This window comes from Lampetra planeri, chromosome 20, assembly GCF_965212315.1.
Source record: "Lampetra planeri chromosome 20, kcLamPlan1.2.h2, whole genome shotgun sequence".
Lineage (NCBI taxonomy): Eukaryota > Metazoa > Chordata > Hyperoartia > Petromyzontiformes > Petromyzontidae > Lampetra > Lampetra planeri.
The window spans coordinates 6,206,722-6,229,885 of record NC_136126.1 but is presented as its reverse complement, the minus strand read 5'-3'; the positions used below and the strand labels follow the sequence as shown (position 1 = coordinate 6,229,885).

The 23,164-nt window shown below is 42.8% G+C and overlaps 1 protein-coding gene across 1 annotated transcript in view; it reads left to right on the top strand.

The window, feature by feature from the left end:
• LOC144724356 (gamma-aminobutyric acid type B receptor subunit 1-like) overlaps positions 1–23,164 on the top strand; it is an 87,637-nt gene that overhangs the window by 46,131 nt on the left and 18,342 nt on the right. Inside the window, exons 10-16 of the mRNA XM_078603419.1 lie at positions 2,635–2,826; positions 6,827–7,069; positions 7,859–7,922; positions 10,627–10,704; positions 13,651–13,801; positions 15,350–15,482; positions 18,801–18,917. Of these exons, the coding sequence (XP_078459545.1) occupies positions 2,635–2,826; positions 6,827–7,069; positions 7,859–7,922; positions 10,627–10,704; positions 13,651–13,801; positions 15,350–15,482; positions 18,801–18,917 (978 nt within the window). The remainder of the gene's footprint in view (positions 1–2,634; positions 2,827–6,826; positions 7,070–7,858; positions 7,923–10,626; positions 10,705–13,650; positions 13,802–15,349; positions 15,483–18,800; positions 18,918–23,164) is intronic.

Here is a 23,164-nt window from a genome sequence, read left to right as displayed (position 1 = left end):
TTACCTAACCACCTCAGTGGGAAATTACTTTATCCTCAGATATTTTATTTTTTCTATTAAACATGTTTTTTACTTATGTTATAACAATTTAAAGTTTGGTAATAATGTCATTGTTTTAACGTGAGATTTGTCAAGATTTAATGAGAATTTTTTACAGCCTAGATGTTTTCAGTAAGCTGACGTTAGTAGAAGATTAATGCATGCTGTACAATCTGTGCGAGATGGAATTTCCACTGTTTATTCGTATAATATAGACTCTACATAACAAGTTATAGACCATTGCAAGATGGGGTGTTTTAAGAGCTGTAAGTATAATGCCATTTTTACTTTTCCTCTCGGGAACAAACTTTGCTTGCCCCAAATGCCCCTAAGAGCTGTGCGGAGCAGCCAAACCCATACTCAACAAGGGCCGGTGATAGCAGCTCGATCAAGCGTGTGCACTCTTTACGTGGAATGCGTGGCAGACTTTTGTAACCACAAATTTCATCTTCTTGGTTCTTTCGGTAAAGTCACGTAGAGTGGAAATAATAAAAAAACATTATAAAATAATTCTCACGACGTTTCGGCCACAACGCAAGCAGCCGTCCTCAGGTGAAGAACAGGTCTGTCGAGAAGACAGAGTCTGTGACCTGTTCTTCACCTGAGGACGGCTGCTTGCGTTGTGGCCGAAACGTTGTGAGAATTATTTTATAATGTTTTATTTTTTTTATTTTATTATTTCCATTCTACGTGACTTTACCGAAAGAACCAAGAAGATGAATCCCTGCAGTCACGAAAGCTTTAAATCGAAACACAAATTTCATATTTCGGAACTGAATCAGGATTTGCGGCCATCCACCCGGTACTAAGGGACGCATTACAAGGGGCTTTGCTGAACACACAGGCTACGGGTCTGCCAGCATTCGGAGGTTTGCACGTCCGTGTCCTACCCAACCACCGCCGCAATGTCATGAGCACATTTTTGGGGGACATACGCGTGTAGGCTGTCGGGCTTTAAAAGATAATTCCCTTCCTTTTTTTTACTCCGCGGTAGAACATGGTGCAGTGGACGCGCACCATTTTCTGCGGCACAATATTCCACATCCATCGGTAATATTTGTTTTTAAAGGGGTGGGGGTGGGGGGTGCCCACCTCATCAGCTCGTTTTTTGTCCCTCAAACATCTCGGCGGGTGAATCTAATGAATAAATAAATGTGAAGAAATAACAGAAACCTCGAACGCGCGTGCACGGTCACCAGTGTATGAGCCCAAAATAAAAAGCCCTCTGTGTGCGTGCGTGCTTGTGGGCTGCGCTACGAACCTGGCGACCCGAGTTTGCCTTCCGCTCCCGGTCAACACAAGTGACGGTTATCTGAGCCGGTCCTGGACCTTCCCTAGGTCGACGCAGCCTCAAATGAGTACCTGGCGCGTTGTGTAAACATTGCCACTAGGGAGACAAAGGCGGACGGGCGTGCTGTTGGCAACCCACGCCCTCGTGTGCCGTGCCGGCCTTCATAGGTGGTCGTTCACAGCACTTGCCCCAACAGTCTGTTCAGGTTTTACGGGGGATCTTTTTGGGCTTTGTGATTTTTCTGCGGCCATTAGTGTTCAGTGCTTTCTTTTTTATGGTGCACCACACTGTGCAGCAGCAGCACACACTATTCCGGGCATAATAATAACACTGTACAGGCGCAGGCCATGTGAGCACAGCAAGGCACGAAGATAAAAGGGCACCGGGCAATGGATGGCGGCTTGCAAATAAAAAAAAGTGCTTTCTTTGACACAGCAGTGAAATTGTGACAGGGCATAGGAACATTTGGCTTTTTTACAGCGCTCTTTTGGGGGATGATCTAAACAATGAATGTTCTTGGAATGTGGATCTCCGGAGACTTCCCTGTGAGAATTTGTGGCAGTATAGCGCTGCTAGAACACGGACACAAATTGGCACGAATTTGATCTCACAACTTGGAGGAAAATGTACAAATTGTGTATTTTATTACGCTGTAGAAAAATCTGCTTTACATTGCTGTGCATTTAACAACATAATTAAGATGATTAGTACCTATCATGTACATCATTAAAAAAACCGGGTTGATCCTGGTGAATAATTTAAATGGATGCGTCGACATGCGTATAATGCACAAATAGTAAAATGTTGACTCCAATGTAATTAATTAAATACAATTTTACATATGACATGCAATGCAAAAAAATCACAGCTTTAATCATATTTAAGATTTGGTGTTGTTATTTCACTTAATGAATCGTTAAAGTGCAAAAATGATGGTTCTGCCTGCTAAACACTGGGTCTTTGCGGCAAATTATGTAAATCCGGACCTGAGTTTGGATAACTCTCAGCAGGATCCTTGTGCTACGTGAATGATTTTGCTGTGGAATTCCAAAAATAAGTCGGCGCTTCACCCCACTGGCAACATTGAATTATGAAACAAGGAACACGCTGGGGCGGTAACCTTTACCGAGCTGTGCCAAGTCGGGGAGGCCACATTACAGTATCCCGATGTTCCACCTTTACAGATTTACAAGGGCTTCCTACAAAGTGCACGATGGCAGCACGGTCAGCACACGACTCGGGCGCGCGCAGGCCTCGCGTCTGTAGACGAGCCGTGCCGATTTTACCCGTCCCTGCGCCCGCAGGTGTACAAAGAGAAACTCTTCGGGAAGAAGCACGTGTGGTTTCTGATTGGCTGGTACGCCGACAACTGGTTCCTGAAGTCGGACCACGCCGTGAACTGCACGGCGGAGCAGATGGCCGAGGCGGTGGAGGGCCACGTCACCACCGAGATAGTGATGCTCAACCCCGAGAACACCAGGGGCGTCTCCAACATGGTACCCACCGGCCTTTCGTGCCATTCATAAATAGTGACGTTCAACCATTGGAACCTCATTTGCCAGTAAAAATATGATCATTGTTTTTTTACCCTTCTATCTGGCAACAAAACTGACACCTTTTTACGTTTGTTTTTTACGTTCAACCCCGAGAACCCCAGGGGCATCTCCAACGATGAGAATCATTAATATTTATTCACATTGGCAGAATCTGACGAGCTATAAAGCTCTATTTTCACAGATGACCAGTAGGGGTGGGTCAGAACGTGACAGCAACAACAATACAACACAATACAAAAATACAATCGGAGTGCATATTATATGAAAGGTAAACAAATCACATAAAAAATATATAAAATAAAACTCAACTATTTTTTATCTTACCAGGTAAAGCCCACTGAGCTATTAGCTTCTTTTCAGAAGTGACCTGGCTGCACATGATAGCTCAACGAAGTTATCATGTGGAAATTTGTAGCAGCAAAATAATCAAAATAATAATTACTCTGCAGGCTTGGGATACGTTGCCGTGGTGTATGTATGTATGTTGACCTTCTTTCACACCAAATGTAGCTAACCGTGCTAATTGGAGGTGCGGGGGAAGGACAAATGAAAAGCAAAAGCATTTCTAAAGAAATTCGTTTTCAATCTAGATGATTTAAAAGTGCCATGGCTCCAGTGGCTTCCTAATATCGGAACGTGTAACGGCCAGCGCACCCGACGTGCAGTCCAGAAGTCGCCAGTTCGATTAGTTCTCCCGGCAAGGCGGTTGCACCGATGTGGCGAGTTTCTCCAATCGCTCTGTCCACCCGGCAGTGTAAACGGATAACAAGGCAGTCGAATGGGCAGGTCGTTGTGTATTGAGGTCAAGTGTGGATACTCCAATCTCTTCCAAAAACACGCGTGGAGGGGCTCTCTAGAGATCCTTTTAATTGGAGGGCCTTTCGCCAGCAGTGGCTTGAGCAAGAAATTGCAGGGCTGAGCCTTTACCTTTGACTTTGTACACACCAGGAAGAGGTTGCAAATTGTCCAGAGTTATAAAATCGTCTCGTAAATTATGGCCTGTCATTTTGATAGAGACCATACCACTCGAAATTCTACGTGGACCGTGACATTTTTGTCGCAAATTGTGACAAATCAATGAATTGTGGAGCGATGATGAATCATTGCAAGCCTGATCCATTGAGTTCGTATATCATCTAAAAGGGTGGAGTGGTGGTATAGTGGTTAGCACATTACGCTATAAACCACCGACCTGACTTCGATATCTAGCCAGATGAATGCCAGTGGTGAGTCATATCACTGACCAGTGCGGTGAAGTATGGTCAAACAACTCCATGACCGATAACGCACGGGGAGGCCTTCATCCACCACTCGATTGACAAAGAGCTCTGAATTATTTATCAGCAAAACAATGTAACTCTTATCAAAGCGCAAATTAATGTCAATGCTATAATTTCTACTTTCCTGCGTGCTATTCTACATTTCATGACATTTATCGCTAACATGATTCTCACTGTACAGCTCAAAATAAACAATTTTACTTCTTTAGTTGTTTTTTATCGATGGACTTAATGCACGGATCACAATGGAAAAGCCGTATTTGTTGATTGCATGCTGCACCGTGATAATGCATTGCGGCATTGATCATCGTTAATCTTGTCAGTGATGACTTTCCAATCACTCAGTGCATTGCTTGACAAAACGTTTTGGACTTTGTGATCCTAGGGAAACTTTTTCCTAAGCACCGAATCGTGTACAGTTCCAAGTGCTTATTGATCACACTCACAACTTTAACCAAACCGCATGACTCAACCTGGTATTAGGAGGCCTTCATCCAGTCTTGAACTCGTTAAGCCTCTAAACAATTTCTTTTTTTCAAATTATGCATTGCTGACGTGGAGTAGTGAGCATAACAGTTAGCGCACTGCACTATGGAATCCACTGATCTGAATTACTGGCCATGGTAAACATAAGTGCTGGGCGTTATGTGAACTGGTCCTGTGAACCGATCCTGGGCACCACCTCCACTTCACCAACCCACATTGACCAGCTTGGTGATGCATGGTCAAACAACTGCCATGATCGACACGGCATTGGGAGGCCTTTATTTCACCCTGGTTTTCCTGGAGGAAGTGTCACCTGGACAAAATGGGTGTTCAACTGTTATTACAGGAAAACGATTGACTGTATGAATAAAATGCCATATTTTGTTAACAGTGTCAACAAGTTCTTCTTGCTGGTTCATGGCGAAGGTGCAGGTTGAATGTATAATTAATTATATACAGAGGAATAGAGGACTTCGTGGCATTTTGTCAGCAGTTGTGATTATTCTAAAATGCCTGTATATGTGAAGGTTCATGCAAAAATAATAACCGCGAACCAAACCAACGTTGGTAGATGATAGCATTATAAATAATGTAAGTTAGGCAATGCATCGGGGCGCATTTGATGCATACCTTCTCGAGCAGGGCGTGGCTCAGGGGGTGATGTCTAAACTAAACCATGAAACTTTTTTTTTTACTACCAGGTAAGACCTACTGAGCGATGTAGCTCTTGTTCAGAAACATGATTGCTTAACAAAGAGGCTTATCATGTGGACATTTATAGCAGCCAAATACTCGAAACGCCTGTTTCTAAATGTGGAGGGGGAAACCGGTGGACCCGGAGAAAAATACAAGTGACCACTCCAAATATATTCTTAGGTTTTTTCGGTAAAGTCACGTAGGTAAAACATTAAAATTAATGAAAGTAAAATAAAATAAAAATCACGACGTTTCGGAGGCAACACAAGTCTCCGTCATCAGGTGGGACCGTCACAGCCAGATTTGCTGCATCAAGTGAGGCAATGATTCAAGATGTAATCCCTTAAAAGCAAGTTGAGGGGGGAGGAGAGGGGGGGGAGCTCATCAGAATGTGGTAGCCAATGAATGGAACATATCGGGAGGGAGGGGGGCGGGGCTCAAATATATAGCAGGCGTCAGGGTGGGGGGTTTCGAACCTACGACCTCCTGTATACCAGGTGAGGTAGTTAACATTTCACCACCGTGGCACTCCCTCTTTCAGGATACCTCAGAGATCATGGGTTTAAGCTGGAGGTTGGTCTGCAACATGAATTCAATGCTCGTGGCTTTGAGTATAACGACCTCGGCCACCTATGGCTTGACTTTAAACAAACAAAAAACCTCATTTTTTAGTACCCCCAGATTCAGTTGTGCTGAGAGTGATATAACTGTTTAATGTTATGCTCCCCCTCATACCATTTCATTTATGGTAAACGAGATGTAGTTTTATTTGTTGACTTGAGCTACTATTTTCTTTTTTTTTATTCTACATTTCAGTTGAATTTTTTTTAAAGAGCTTTGTTTAGGCCTTTAGTTCCAGAACTGTACCGAATAAATGCTAAGTTGTTTCGATTTAAAGCTTTCGTGACTGCAGGGATTCATCTTCTTGGTTCTTTCGGTAAAGTCACGTAGAAGGGAAATAATAAAATAATAAAAATAAAACATAATAATATAATAGAAGAATATTTTATTATGTTTTATTTGTATTATTTTATTATTTTCCTTCTACATGACTTTACCGAAAGAACCAAGAAGATGCTAAGTTCTTGTTGTACCCAGTGCTAAGATACGACATAAAATAAATGTTTTCTTCAGCAGATTAAATGGTTATTTCTACAGAGCAGTCGGGACCCCCCCCCCCCCACGAAGTTAACGAGACATTGCGAAAAAGTCCTGCGGTGTTTCATTCGGAGACTTGTTCCCCGCTGGGGCGTATCGCTGCACCATCGGGGGGCGGGGGGGGGATCACAATAAAGAACAATCCATTCCATTCCCGAGTAATCGTTGCTGCGAGAAGAGGGGGGCGAAACAAATAAAGGAGTGAGATTGTTGGATCAAAGCACGGATCTTACGGCAAATACAATTTTAAGAAAGAAAAATAGCCATTTGTGATTGTTCGATTTTGTGGTCGCTTGTTGCCATCTTCACTGGTTTTGCAGACGTCGAATGAGTTCATCGAGCGGCTGAAGGAGCGTCTGCCCAAGAGGCACAACGAGACGGGCGGGATCCAGGAGGCGCCGCTGGCGTACGACGCCATCTGGGCGCTCGCCTTGGCGCTGGACCGCACGGTGCGGGAGCTGGCGAAGACCGGGCTGATGCTCGCGGACTTTAACTACACCAACAAGGCCATCACGGATGAATTCTACAAGTCTCTCAACTTGTCCTCCTTCAGCGGCGTTTCAGTGAGTGCACCCATTTGGCAGCACTAGACACAAGGAATTTTTAGCAAATGTATTCGGGCCCCAAGTAGCTGAAGGGGTCTTGGAATCATGCAACAAAATATGAGGGAACCAAACATCAGCCAGAATTCAAACCCAAGGATGCATAAAAAAATGTTTTACTATAAAATATCTCGTTAACTCCTCTAACCTTGTCTCCATTTATCTTGTGTTGACTCCATCTGTCTCTTGTCTAAATATCTCTTCTCATGTCTTACTCGGTCCATTAGGGAATCTGGGTCTGTTACACTTTTTAAATCGCATCGTAAAACTCATCTGTTTTGACTGCAGGCTTTTTTCTGTAACTTAACAAGCTTCATGTGAAGCGCTTTGAGGCCTTCCCGCGAATTGCGATGTAGAAAAACGAGTTTATTATCATCATCATCATCTTATGCCATCTCAATCTTTTATCTACATGCCTCTTGTCGTGCTCCATCACTGTCTTATCAATGTTGCATTTGTCATCTCGCTACGAGTTCACAAGTCGAAAGGTGGAGGGGGTGGCGAAACAAAACATCTTCTTCTTGTGCTTCCAATGAGCCAAAACCACTGAGTGCATCTGCTCTGCTATGGAACAACTGCTCCCATGAATGAATCATTGGTAATTATTGACATCAGTTCTAGGCTGCCGTCTCTGATTGTCTTGCTGTTTCCCCCGCACCTCGAGAAAAGAATCCCCTGAAAACTGTGCGCAGGACTCATTTGTAACTTGACTTGTTTACTTGTATGGCGACCGCTGTGTTGTGTTGAAAGGGTCAAGTCGTGTTCGATGCAAGTGGGTCCCGCATGGCGTGGACACTGATAGAGCAACTGCAAGGTAATTCACCTGAGTGCAATAGCCTGCACTGAACACGAATTCTTCCTTTGAATTTCGCCCATTGATTCGTCCACCCAGTTGTTGAGATCTCAATCTACCAGTCAGACTGACTGTTTCCATCTCACCCATGATGTGTGTGTTCAACGGCCGAACCGCAGGTCTCAACAACCTTCTTTTTACACCATTGGAACCTCCTTTGCCAGTAGCAAAATATGATAATGGTTTTTTACCTTTTTTTCTGGCAACAATACTGACACCTTTTATTTATTCTTTTTTTTAAATGCTTACCCCGAGCTCTTATACTATGATGGTGGATTGTCTTTGAGTTGTGCGTCTTTTGGCGTCATCTGGTCCAACACCATGTGAGACTAGGCTCTAAAAAAAGCTGTCTCGGGTGTGGACCAATCAATTTCAAGGACAGTGCATACATTTATCAGAGTTGTGTTTTTGTTTGCATTTCGACCGCAGGTATTGTGATCAATGCAAACATGACTCCTTGTAAAAAAGGTGTCAGTTTTGTTGCCAGATAAAAGGGTAAAAAAACAATTAACCCTCTTTTTGCTTGTTCACCTCGCCACTGCTCTACTTTGGAATTTCCTTTCATCCTCTGTTTTGCCAAGTTCTTATTATAACCTTGCTCAGTTTTAAGAAAGTCGTCCATTCTTATTAATTACAACTTGGCCGGTTCACTTTGTTGCTGGCCGCTCGATGCTTTGGGTCTTTGCTCGGCAACGTCCTTCAGACAACACGGTTTGGATTTAAGTATATCGTGTCTCAGTGTGACCACATCTCAAGATGCTGTACAGAAACAGTGGGCCATGTTTTTTTTGGAGAGCCATTATAGGTCCCATATGTGAGTCTGTGAGTCTCTATGTGAGTCTCTGTGTGAGTCTGTCGGTGTCTGTGCGAGTCAATGCAATACAATCTGGATGTATATGGTTGGCTGTATATGTGACTGTGAATAAAAAAGCAGAAACATCTTCTTGGTTCTTTCGGTAAAGTCATCACGTAGAAGGGAAGTAATAAAATAATAAAAATAAAACATAATAAAATATGTTTTATTTTTATTATTGCAGGGATTCATCTTCTTGGTTCTTTCGGTAAAGTCACGTAGAAGGGAAGTAATACAATAATACAAATAAAACATAATAAAATATCTTCTTGGTTCTTTCGGTAAAGTCACGTAGAAGGGAAGTAATAAAATAATAAAAATAAAACATAATAAAATAAAATAATTCTCACGACGTTTCGGCTACAATGCAAGCAGCCGTCTTCAGGTGAAGAATGAGACACTACTAAGCTAGGAGCATATATATAAGCTGGGTTGGAGGTGGAAGAGCGCCTTAACAAAAATAATGTGCATATGAAGAGGAATTTAGCATATTCATGGGAAATGCGTAGGAGGTGGGCGGGGGGGTTTCAAAGTCATATTATGCCCATGCATTATGCACCAAGGGAGGGTGCAGGGAGTAGCATTAACAAAGGAAAGGAATGTTAATAGTATATAGCTGCAGTTACTAAACAACCACGTAGAAAACTAAAGTATAAACTACATAAAAAACTAAAGTATAAACTGCATAGCACCATCAGTATACTTACTATACTATACTCTACAATAAGCTGAGTTACTAACAGCAAGTAATACATTACAATTCTACGTCGTAAAAATTATATAATATGCAGAAACAGTCAGTGTATTTATTTTGTGGAGACTGTTGTATTTTTGTCAACGAATAATACTGAACAATTCTTTTTGTTTTGTGTGATGCTAAACTTTTACGAAAACCCCCAACTAAAAAGTGGAAAGTGACTCATAATGATGAGAATCATGATGATAATTGTGATGGATATTAGTGCTAATTAACACGAGATGGTAATGAATTACTGGAATCCGTATATTCAATTAATGAAGAGACAATAACATTACATTTTCTGCACACAGCAAATGATTGTAAACACTGTAGTAATTACCATACCGCATTATGAGTGTGTGCCTTTATTAATTAATTCATAATTGAAAACCTGAGTAAATGTTTTTGATTAGATCGCGTTTGTCTTTTATTTTTTCCCGTCTGCCTAAAGCTAATCTGTTTACATTATTAGCACTTCCCATGCCATGTTCTCCATCGCGTCTATACTCGCCTCATAGAGCCACTCTCCTTTCAAGAAATGATGTAATAATTATTGTATACTTAAACATCTCAAAGTGCAATTCACCCTCTTTACTTCGCATTGTTCGTTTTTTGTGTGAAATTTAGTCTACATTTATTACGATTTAAAAGATGCTTTGAGAATATTCTGTCCACTTAAACCCACTTGATGTAACCGAGGTCGCCCTTGTACAGGAGGCAATGCTTGCCATAGTAATAGGTTTTTACCCTTTCATCTGGTACAAAAACTGACACCTTTATACAAAGGATCATGTTTGCAATAACCACCACACAAGCAGTCAAAATGCAAACAAAAAGAAACAACTCTGATAATAATAATGATATGCACTGTCCTTGAAGTTGATTGGTCCACACCCGAGACAGCTTTTATCAGAGCCTAGTCTCCATTGCTGTCGAGCTTTCCATCTTGTCAATGGGTTTCATCCACCTCCTGAATGGATAAACCATTTACCCATTTCCTGGTTGCATATATGATTACTGACTGATGAGTAAACAAAAACAAATGACACGTTGTTGTGCCTGTGTTTCTGCAGATGGGAAGTATGTGAAGATTGGCTACTACGATAGCTCAAGTAACAATATCAGCTGGTTCAATGCAGAAAAGTGGATCGGTAAGGAGAATTCATTTCAGTGCTGGTCACACGGACATATTTGTTTGGTTGTCCCTTTTCTCTCACACCTCCGATTAACACGGTTGGCTACGTACGGTGCGAAATCACTTCAACCTACATACATTCTTCCCATGGCAACATGTTCATTTGTTTGCCGTTTGGATTCACCAAGAAAAGTTGCTTTTTTACTTGAATGTGTTGCTTATTGTTCCAGCTCTTTTGTCAGTTAGATGTTGGACGAATGCCTGCTGCGTCAGTAATGGGGATTATTTGACCATACTTCACCATGCCAGTCAATGCGGCTTGGTGAGGGGGCGGTGGGTTGGGGAATGGAATCGAACTCAGGTCGCCGAGTTCATCATGCAGCGCTCTAATAGCTGCGGTACCGCTCACTCACTCACTCACTCACTCACACACTCACTCACTCATACACTCACTCACTCATACACTCACTCACTCACTCATACACTCACTCACTCACACACTCACTCACTCACACACTCACTCACTCACTCCTCTTTAACAAACCACATCCGCACAAGCCATGGCAGACGCGGATACCTGATGCACAAATGGACAATTAAAAACTCCGGCACGCGACTGTGGTCATCCGGAACAGACCTTACAAGACGTAATAACGCGATTCCCGATCCACAAATACGAAGGAGACATCGCAGCGATACACTCCGCTGCTCCTCACGCAGTTGCCCGGCTTGACCACCTGAATGTGACATTGTAGTTGTCGCTTCATCTATATGAGCCATACGGAAGAAGAAGAACAACAACTTTGAATACATTTTTAAATACGTTAATAATTATAAAAGTCATGTTACCATCTCACAAGTTTTATGTGACAATTTAACATTGCATTCTACATTGTATATATCGTATCATGATGTATCTTTTTTTCCACTAGTAAATATAAAATCACCCTACAAAAAAATCGCGTCTTCACAGATGTTTAAAGCTAAGCAGGTTGTGGAGCCTGGCTAGTGCTATGGTGGGTGGCCACAAGGGCTTGGCGCATGTTGTGGGCGGCGGAGTGAACACGACACGACAGAGATTTGAATTCCACCCTCCTCATGTGCGTGGCCTTTCTTTGGTTGCTCCAGTTTCCTCCTCACAATGGCAAACAACCATTCATGGAATTGGTCCAACATCCTAATATAGGCACCCTAATGGAAAAAAAAAAACATCTTGAGACGTGAAGCTCTTAGCTGGGGTGAACAATTGACATTATTGTATTGACGCAAAGCTGTCCTACTGCTGCTGTGCCTGCTGCTGCTGCCAAAGTACATTCTGTTGTACAATAAATGTTTACACTAAGGGGGCTGTTCACACAACACATGAGTTATTGATTACCTAATCAATAGATGGTGTAGCATGTGACTATACATTACACCTGGCTCTAGCACACCAGACCCAGAGGAAATGTTACCCCCTCTGGTGTTAGGATGGGTTTCGAAGGATTGGAAGGATGCCCTGGTAGGGTCAGCATTTTTAAAACAGCGAACCGCGCTGAGTGCAACAACTGCCGGGGTATCTCCCTCCTAAGTGTGCCGGAAAAGGTCCTGTGAAGAATGATTCAAGATCGCCTTGCCAGACAAGCTGAGGAGAAGCTTGCGAAGCCCCTGTGTGGTGTCCGACTTAGGCGGTCCTGCACGGACGCCATTTTCTTTGTCCGTATGCTACAACAGAGGTGTAAATTATTTCAATAGGACATCCCTGCTTTATTTACCTGGTCAAGGCCCATGATACCACCAATAGGCCAAGGATCTGGATTATTTCTTCGTGCTTTTGGAGTCTCAGGCTATATGCTCACATTAATCAAGGACCTTCGTGATGGTGAGAAGGCCTGGGTAAAATTGCGTGGACAAGTGTTGGAGCAATTTTCTGTTCACCTTGGGGTGCGACAGGGATGTACTCTGGTCCTAACACTATTTTACATCGTCTTTGGCCACGGAGTTCGAGAAGCTTTCCATGGATGTGTCAGTGGAATTTCCATCTGGTATAGACACAAGGGGAGGCTGATTGATTCCTGGGTGCGGTCAAGGATTGACTACCTATTGGTCAGCTAATTTATATTTATGTGGATGATATGATGATTGCTGCCCAGTCTGAGGAGTTGGAGATAAACTTAAAAAACTAAACTATTTTTTATTTTACCAAGTAAGGCCCACTAAGATATATAGCTCTTTTTTTAGAAGTGACATGGCCACATTAGAGCTGAACCATGTGGCTTGTCATATGGAAATGTATAGCAGACAATAGTGCTGAACCTGGAGCATGCTACTCAGAGATGGGGCCTTACTATCAGCCTCACAAAAACAAAGCACCTGCCTGGGAATTTTATGTCATTAAACGCTCCCCTCCCTCAGTGTTTTTATATTGTTCTCCTCAAACAATATGGAGAAGCAAGCAAATCACCTACAAGACCAAACTTAACATCTTAAGATCATGCGTGTTCAGTGCAGCTTTGTATGCCTGCGAGACTTGGACATTGAAAAAGACTGACTATATTGCTATAGAAGGATACTGCATCTAAATTTGACCCAAAGAGTCACCAACGTAGAAGTAAGAAAAAGGTTGCGCATAGAAGACGACAACCTAATGATGCAGGCAGTGATGAGAAGGAAACTGGCACTATTTGGACAAATATGCAGGATGGACAACAACAGGATAATTAAAAGTGGGTTGTTTGGAAAAATTTAAGGAACTGGAAGGAGAGGAAGACCCTACCAGAGAATGACTTGATGAAGGCATCATAAGGGATTGGTGTCAGAAAGATGCTCACCACTTGAACACATTGGCGCGAGAGACAGAGGAAAGCGGAAACGAATGACAAAATGTGCAGTGGACACCTACTTCGTGCTCTCTACCCCTAGATCGTGATGATTGTTCTTCTCGAGCGTGCGCTGGGATTTGACGTTTGTTCTCCCTCCCAAGGTGGATCGCCGCCTCCCGACCGCACCAAAGTGGTGGAGCAGTTTCGCTATCTCTCCCAGGGTCTCTACATCTCGGTCTGTGTCCTGGCCACCGTCGGCATCATCCTGGGCCTTCTCTGCCTCAGCTTTAATGTTTACAATCGCCAAATCAGGTGTGAAATCCTTCAGGGTGTGCGTCTCCCTTTTGTGTGAGTGAAAACCATGATGTGTACCTCTCATTCCGTCAAATCCAGGTCATGCATCACGTGAACACAAGGTTGGATGTTTTTCTGCCTTTGTCGCAATATGTTTCCCAGTGTAGTTTAAATTAACTTGACATTAACAGTGTACAGTAGAACACCTCTTAACGACGGCAATTGGTTCCACGAAACCGGCCGTTAAGTGATTTGGTCATTAAGTGAGTATAGGAAAAAATGTTAAAGGCTTATTCATTCCGATAGCATCTAAAGTTACCCTTTTCACCCAAAAAAACATACTTTATAACATTTAAACAATGGATATTAATACATAAAGATACTAACAACCATTATAACACATTAAAAGAAACATGGTTAATCAATGTTTTAATTAATATTTACCGACAACAGCCCATCGTTAACAGGGGAATGGTCGGTAAGCGAACACATTGGCTCTGGAGGCTCGTCGTTAAGCGATTAGTCCTTAACAGGGGTGGTCGTTAAGAGGGGTTCTACTGTATGTCAAAAGTGAAATTATATTTTAAAAACTAAATTTTCTCTTCACATTTTTGGTCCAGCTTTACAGTACAACGTTATAAAAGTTGGATTTTATAGAGCTTCCGAATGCAACGGCATCTCCAGACGCAGTGCAAAACAGTGGGATGTACGACACAGGGTTAAAACAATACATGTACAATTATGTTCATGTAGTTATAAGTACAGAAAGTAGCCTGCAATGGCTTAAGCCATTGGAAGCCTTGCATTTTTAACGGTGAATGCCCGGTCGCGTTGCATAACAGCTTAAGAACTTTTTTCTTTATTCATGTAGCAGAAGATGTCAGATGTAGCCAATGGATTAGTCGTTCCCAGCCTGTGGTCCACTAATCGCTGATGTTTTACAAGGCTCTGGGAAGTGGCCAAGTGAATTGTTTTATGGCTGTTTACCATTGTATAGTGCTTTTAGAGTACAGTAGTAATTTTTAAAAACCTGTTATTGATGTAACGTAGTCTGCAAGACTTTCTTGAGGATTGACAGTGACCAGCAGCTCCAGGAAAATTGAGAACCACTGCAATAGAGGTTACTGAAGCCTGCCTATAAATTAAAGGTTCTCAATTGGAAAATGGTAAAAAAAAACAAGTTTTCCCAAAATGTCTTTTTGGCATCATTGGTGCTCGATATTGAAAGGAGACATGGAAACACAAATTGGATGGTTTCTCAAGAGATGTGCTATTGGTTTATTCAAGTCCATAAAAGGCAGGATGCAGACTCAATGCCCCCCTCCGGAGGATGGGATTCATCCGTTGAGGATACGTTCAATCAACGTCTGTGTGTGCACTCCATCCGCTCACCGTCTCTCTCTCCTCAATTATCGACTCAACTGGCTGCATGACATAACTGCACTTCTACTGCAAGCACTACTACATTGTAATTGAACTCCATGATTTCATTGTGTGATGTCATCCCACTGTCTTTACCAGAAAGCCATAACAGCGTTATTCACCCCCTCACTTTCTTGACATCAGGTATGTGCAGAACTCGAAGCCGGGTCTCAACAACATGACGGTCGTGGGCTGTGTCCTGGCCCTCTCAGCAGTCTTTCCTCTGGGTCTGGACGGCCTCCACATTTCTATGGCCACTTTCCCCTTTGTGTGCCAGGTGCGTCAATTAATGTCCCTCATTTCACATTCTGCACGTTTTGCTCAAGCAGTTCAGAGGCTTTTTTGGTCTTTGTTTGGCCACCAAAGCCATTGCCATCCCTCACAGTTCTGCAGCGTATGTATGTTGAACTTCTTTTGCACCGTACATAGCCAACCCTGCTAATCGGAGGGGCAGGGAAAGGACCACAAACTAAACACAAAAAGCTGTTGATTTCATCGCTCCGTAGCTTTCCATCCCTCGAAGGCCACTCCATAATTTTAGACGATCGGCCATCGTTACTTTTTGTGGCATGTCCCACTCAAGCCCACTTAATTTTCCCAACAGTTTTGAATCATTGCCTGCCATCTGCTATGACATACGGTTCGGAAACATGGTCATTAACAAGCAGACACAAAATTGAAAAGCTAAAAAGGTGCAGAATGAAACACAGAAAATGTTTGCTTGGAATTACATTCAGCGGCAAAAAAAGGAACGCATGGAGTACAGAATGTAAGCAGTTTATAGACAATCCATATTACCAAGAGCCATGGTTGCAGCTCATGCCTGTAATCCTGTACTGTGGAGGCAAGGGTTGGTGGAGCACACAAATGTTGTGAAACTCCCTGTGGGTGTCGATGTACCATACCCTGGCTCGCCAGGAGAAGGCAGTACAGCAAGTGGACTTATCACCATCTGTTTCCATCTATATGGGGATAAAGTCTTGCTCCTTCGCACGTGTGGGTCTTCTCCGGGTGCTCCGGTTCCCTCCCACACGTATAAACACTCATTATTATTGGCTGAACACATGAAATTTAATTAAAAACCAATGCAGGACTGAAAAAATATCCTCTGAGTCAGTGTGGCTTTGCTGGATATATAAGTAAGCAATGATGATAGAATAGATGCCAGTTTGTTTATACATTTTAGATTAATAACATTAACATTCATCCATTTTCAAGAGGCAATGTTGACTTTGAACAATGCAGTGACAGTCTGTGTAATGATTTGAGATTAGATCAAATGTTCACAGGAGAACAAATTAAGGCTTATCCATTAATAATGCGATGGAACCAAGTGCAAAGAAGAACCAAATTAAAATCCATTCAATTTACATAACTGGGCAGCTATCGTGATATAATGGTGAGCATACTTGACTTGCAATCCAGAAGTTGCCGGCTTGATCCCGTCTTCCAGCTGAGAGGTTAAGACAAAGGTGCAAGTTCCTCAAATTCAAATGTCTCTGTGTGGTGGGGTAAATCGTGGGTAGGCCCACCTCTTCTAACAAGTCTCGTCAAAATCTAAGAGGCCAAATACCCTCGAGAGTTCGCTCACATGGTGACCCTTCTGCAAGCAGTGGTGTAAGCAAGAAATTACAGGTTCTAGATTTGAAGCTTTCGTGACTGCAAGGATTCATACTCTTAGTTTTTCGGTAAAGTCACGTAGGTAAAAAATGAAATAAAAAATAAATAAAAATAAAATAATAAAAATCACGACGTTTCGGAGGCAACACAAGTCTCCGTCATCTGGCTGTGACGGTCCCACCTGATGACGGAGACTTGTGTTGCCTCCGAAACGTCGTGATTTTTATTATTTCATTTTTTAAAATATTAATTTCATTTTTTACCTACGTGACTTTACCGAAAAAACTAAGAGTAAGAAATTACAGGTCTGCGCCGTTACCTTTTTGTTTTTGCCAACTCAGCGACTGTTATAGAATGTGGAGGTGTTGCATAAATAATTTAGATGGAATTAAGGAAATTCTAAATCTGGCTATTTAATTTTGTGAAGTGAAATTTATTTGAATGAAAGAATGCCCCAAGGCAGCATATCCTATCGTACCACTCTGGGTTACAAACGGTCAATCAAGTTGCTGATTTATTTTTCTTAGTAATGTCTCATTCCATTGTATCTAATTAATCACTTTAGCTCTATGCTGCATTCATATTCGGTGCAGGCACTGAATTTCGATTACATCTTGTTCCAGCGCCACCAATCACCAGATCCCAGTTACAGAATGAGATGTGTTATTTAGCGGACTCTCTCACCTGCTTTAAATAAATGATGCCCAAAAATAGATAAATCAATAATTCACTGGCCTTACATCCCAACAGTTGCATAGATTTCTTATGTCTATTACTTACACATTTCCCCACAAAGTTAGAACATATATTTTAAGGGCCTTGTATGCAGAGAGGAGAGAGATATACGCATCAATCTTCCAAGCAGATAGCTAAATTAGTATTGCTATTCACTATTGAAATTAAAGTGTTCCGTGAAATTTGGCCTTAGGTGTTTTTTGCAATCTGCTCCATGCTGAATAAAAATTGTTGAAATATTTTAGCTCTCAAAGAGCATTTATTTGTGCGCATGTTCACAAACAGAATTTTGTCGATGGTTTGACCGTGTTTATGTTTAATTGGGCAGCAGGGTGATGCAGTGCCAACAATTGTGCCTCACAGCAAGAAAAGCCTGGGTTCAATTCCAGACTCGGGTCCTCTTCTGTGTGGAGTTATGTTGCCCTTCCCCCTGTGTTTGGCATGGGTTTTCTCCGGGTTCTCCAATTTCCTGCCATAGCTGCCAGAACATACTTTCGTAACTGGTGTTGGCCAAACATCTCGTTCGTGAAAAAAAAAATGACCTGCAAATTACTACATCGGGGATTACACCGAACAACATCGCCCGCTAGTGTATGTTTCTATGTTGAACTTTTTTCGCACCGTACGTAGCCAACCGTGCTAATCGGAGGTGTGGGAAAAACTTGGCAGGACCCTCCTCAAGGAGTCTCAACAGTATCCAGACTCCTTGAGGCTTTCCTGGATACACAAGCAAAATAATAGCAATGATAATAACTATTTCCGCAATGTGGCATACTTACTCTAAAAGTGAAATTGCATTGAGACTTCATTTTTTTATTTAAAGCTTTCGTGACTGCAGGGATTCATATTCTTGGTTCTTTTGGTAAAGTCACGTAGAAGGGAAATAATAAAAGAATACAAATATAAAACAATAAAAATTCTCACGACGTTTCGACTGCAACACAAGCAATCATCATCTGGTGTGAAATCCACAGCAAAATTTTCTCTGTGAAATCCACAGCAAAATTTTCTTGCTGTGGATTTCACACCTGATGATGATTGCTTGTGTTGCAGTCGAAACGTCGTGAGAATTTTTATTGTTTTATATTAATATTATTTTATTATTTCCCTTCTACGTGACTTTACCGTAAGAACCAAGAATACGTAATATTTTGTTTCCTATTGTGCACACATCTGGTGGTGTGGCTGTTATGATACTGTGTGTGTGTGTACCCGTCTGCTGCTACGTCTCTTTTCCCAGTTACGGGTCTGGCTTATCAGTATGGGATTCAGCCTAGCGTACAGCAGCATGTTCACCAAGATATGGTGGGTGCACACCGCATCCATAAAGAAATCCGAAACCAAAGAAAAAACCAAGGTGAGAACTTCAAGCAGAACTCCTTTTATCCGCCATCCCATAATCCACGCCCCCTAGTATCCATGGGAGCTGATGGGTCCATGAAAACTCCTATTTCTCGCACCTCAATTCTTACTATTATCCGCGATTACCCATGCTTTATCCCCCCATCCTGCTTTGTGGAACAGCTCAATATAAGCTGCAATTTATGTATGGGTAAGTCAAGTTTTTTTGAACAAATACTGTATTCAAAATATCCGCACGGGGTTTGTTTTTAAATCCTTTATATTAAGTTCGCTTGCTTGCTTGCTTGCGTGCTTGCTTGCTTGCTTACGACCATGCAAATCTTTCGGTCGTTTTTTAACCCACTTCCCGTGATCCAATCGAGCTGACATTTTGCGCACAGACTCGTTGTGCGTGACAATTTATTTTCGTGAAAAATTTTTTCCATAACTTTACGCTTTTTAGGGAAAAAATAAGAATATTTAATTACCAATTGCTTAATGGTGGCAGGCAATCATCTGACCCATAGGTGGCAGCCATCTCAAGCCAGAGGACGAGAGGACTCTAGCCGCCACGCATATAAAGGATTTATAGTGAAAAACTTTGTTTTTACGGGTTAATTTTTTTTGTAGGATAAGCATTGGGGAAGATAGGATTTGCTATGTTTGTCCAACCACATCACCGACAATCAGAGGAGGTCTCTATTTTAATGGTTCCAGTCAATGGTGTGTTTGCTCCCATCACAACCATGTTTTGATTAAACAATCTTGATTACGAGTACAGCAGTGTTTGCATCAACATCATTAACACTATGCACCTTCATTGTGGATGTAACAATACATCGATTTGTATTGATTCTTAAACTCAAGATACACGAATCAATGTGTTTCAATGTGTATCTTGTGTGCAATGGCTTCACGCCATCCCTGCAGCCATCAGAGATGCTGCAATGAATGAATATCACTGTCAAAACGATTTATGATTTAATGAAATAATCTTCCTGTGAAATAACAAACGAGATATAGACAATGGATAGTCACGTCGTGAGATTAAAGAGAGATACGGACGAGCGAGAAATGCAGTGAAAATGAGAGATGGTGATGAGAGACCGATGGTTTGAGGTGAGAAATGACTGATGCATATACATTAGAGATGTAAGGATAATAAAATGGAGACATGTAGTGATATTAGACAGTAACATAACATGACTCTACATGTATCTAGACAAGATCTATTTTATTAGTGGAGATATTTATTCAGGTGAGATGTGAAATGGATGTTACGTGACAGATTATTCGTATTGGATACGAGATAGGAAGGGGATATAAGATTACATAGAAAACCGATGATAGAAAATATGCATTGAGATAAGAAATATACACTTCAGAAAGATATGAGAGAGATTATTCAGAAGAAGAGATAGAGTAGATATACTCTTTGGTTCTTTCGGTAAAGTCACGTAGGTAAAAATTATATAAAACAAATCGCAACACAAGTGATCGTCATCAGGTGAACAAATTACGATTGCTTGTGTTGCGATCGAAACGTCGTGATTTTTTTTTCTTCTTTTTTTCTATCTACGTGACTTTACCGAAAGACCCAAAGAATATGAATTCCTGCAGTCACGAAAGCTTTAAGTCAAGATTTATGAGGGAGATATTCGAGAAATTCAGGAGATAGACGCTGTCAGAAGAACTAGAGAGACAGAGGAGAGAGAGAGAGATGTGTAAAGCAATGTATACTGCACTCTCCATGCTGCCATGTATCGTTACTGCTACACGTGTAGCGATGTTAAATGGATCACTACGGCGCGTCGTGCCAAATGCCGTTGAAACAGGCGCAGAGGCTCACACACCACGCAGTACCATTCGGCAGAGGTCGCAACCGGGTACCCGATACCCGTACCCTACCCGATACCCGGCTACCCGTACCCGGCCGGGTACGGGTACCCGTTTGCGACCCTGGTGCGGCCGGGTACGGGTAGGCCGTGAGTCACTGGTGAGTAACCGTTTGTCACTCATTTCCCAACGTCTTGTCTCTTCTCACAATTCAAGTTCATAGAATCAACCCACCCATGCCTGCAACATGGCTTCATCCCAGAGGTCGCAATCAGGTACCCGATACCCGTACCCTACCCGTACCCAGCCGGGTACGGGTAGGGTACGGGTACGGCCGGGTACGGGTACCCGTTTGCGACCCTGGTGCGGCCGGGTACGGGTAAGGAATCAAAACCCGTTAGCGACCTCTGCCATTCGGTGGGCCACTAGGAGCATGGTACTGGGTGCTCGTAGCAGGAAGCCTCATGAGTCCTACCGACAGAGTAGGGGATTGCAGCCTCCACCAGCGCCGCAGGGAATCACCACAGAGGGGGCCACTGGGAGAGTGCGGTGGGGGGCGGCTGGTGGTAGGGGTCATCTGAGGACGAGTCACCCCGGCACCGGGTTAAGCACGTGATGGGCCGGGGTGAGTAATGTGGGCCAAAGGTGAACGAGGGGGCAGGGGGGGTGGAGTAGCTGAGAACGTCTAGAGAGTGAAGAGGCGTGTTTCGATTTAAAGCTTTCGTGACTGCAGGGATTCATCTTCTTGGTTCTTTCGGTAAAGTCACGTAGAATGGAAATAATAAAATAATAAAACATAATAAAAATAATTCTCACGACGTTTCGGCCACAACGCAAGCAGCCGTCCTCAGGTGAAGACCATTCTACGTGACTTTACCGAAAGAACCAAGAAGATGAAGAGGCGTGGTTCAGGGCGGAGCCAGAGAGGGAACAGGTGCGGTGTAGCCTGGAACCGTCGGGAATATTCTGGACGCAGGGCGCGGTCGAGGGTGGAGCCAGGCAGCGCCGAGAGAGATTAAAGGGAAGCCCCGATCACAGATCCGGGCTGTCTGCAGGCGAAGTGGAAACCCAAGTGCTACGTCGTAGTCACCGTCTTCGACATCGTGGGTCAGGCAGCGTGTTGGCTGCTCTGACCCGATTATAGTTATCCCGTATGCAAGAGAAATAGGTGTATTGTGGTCCTATGCGTAACAAGAGTGAGAATAGGTGTATTTAGTCCCGTGTGTAACGGTGTTGCGTAAAGTGTAGAATAAACGTTGTTGCCTCCTATATAGTGTCTCTGAATGACACACTACACATGCATTAAGCCCAATTCCAATAAACGCCATTCGCCGCTCAGTGGTGGTGACGTCACCACGACGCCTGTGCCAGGCCAGGTGCACTTGGAGGCCACGTGAAGTGTCGAAGGCTCGCTGACGACACGAGGTCACGGGACAGACCCCAGGTCCGTGCCATGGGTTGACCGACTGAGATGACTGCCACGATGCACCAGCTGTGCCCCCTGCTGTACAACCCACTAAGCCCCCACCCTCAGTGACGCTCATCCTCCAGCGTGCCACGTGACTACTAGACAAGCTACATAACTTAATTATATCACACGGTGCAACAAAAAGAATAATTATGCAGCTCAATATTTATACAATAGAATAAACGCAATTACATGTTTTAAATATGTATAATGGTAATACAATTGATTCGATTGTGATGATTTTTTTTTATTATTATTAGGCTCTGAATTTGAGATGGTCTTTGCTGCGTCCTCTAATAGTGTTGCCTGAACGCGTGGCCCCGTGAGCTGTTTGGTGCCCTTGGAGGTTTTGCTCAATTTGCCTACCCCGAGCGCTGCCACTGGATAGGGACGAATTGCTTCCACCCCGTAATCCTCATCATCAATGTCACTGTTGTAATTATCGCCAACCGTAGATGCATCGGCCTAATTTAAAATTACTAATCATCGCGGCAGCAGTGGAGATGCTTAATTTCCGTCTGCTCGTGTGTGCGGTATGAGTGGGTTGCACCTAAGCACCGCTGAATAAGTAATGCTATAATTAATTCATGTGCCGACATAAAATATGTAACGTTCCTGTAGAATGTTTTGGCATCGGAATGCTAGCACTTAGCAAGAGAAGAAAATCGGCGCAGAATTAGTATTGGAAGGGATTTAGGCATTTGCACAAATATATGCCAGATGGTTCGGCTCTACGCCAACTTAATGGGGGGAAAAACAAGCACGGCAAAACAAAATGCACGCTGTAACGAAAAAAAATAGATGCATCGGTTGCATTGGCTTTGTTGATAATGAACCTGCTTTGAACATTTTTAATTTGGACAAACACATGCCGCAGTTTTTTTACATCATTACGAGAGTATTTTTGTTACATTAACCGTATTATAGGTAATATCATCACATCGTAAGTATCCAGGCTA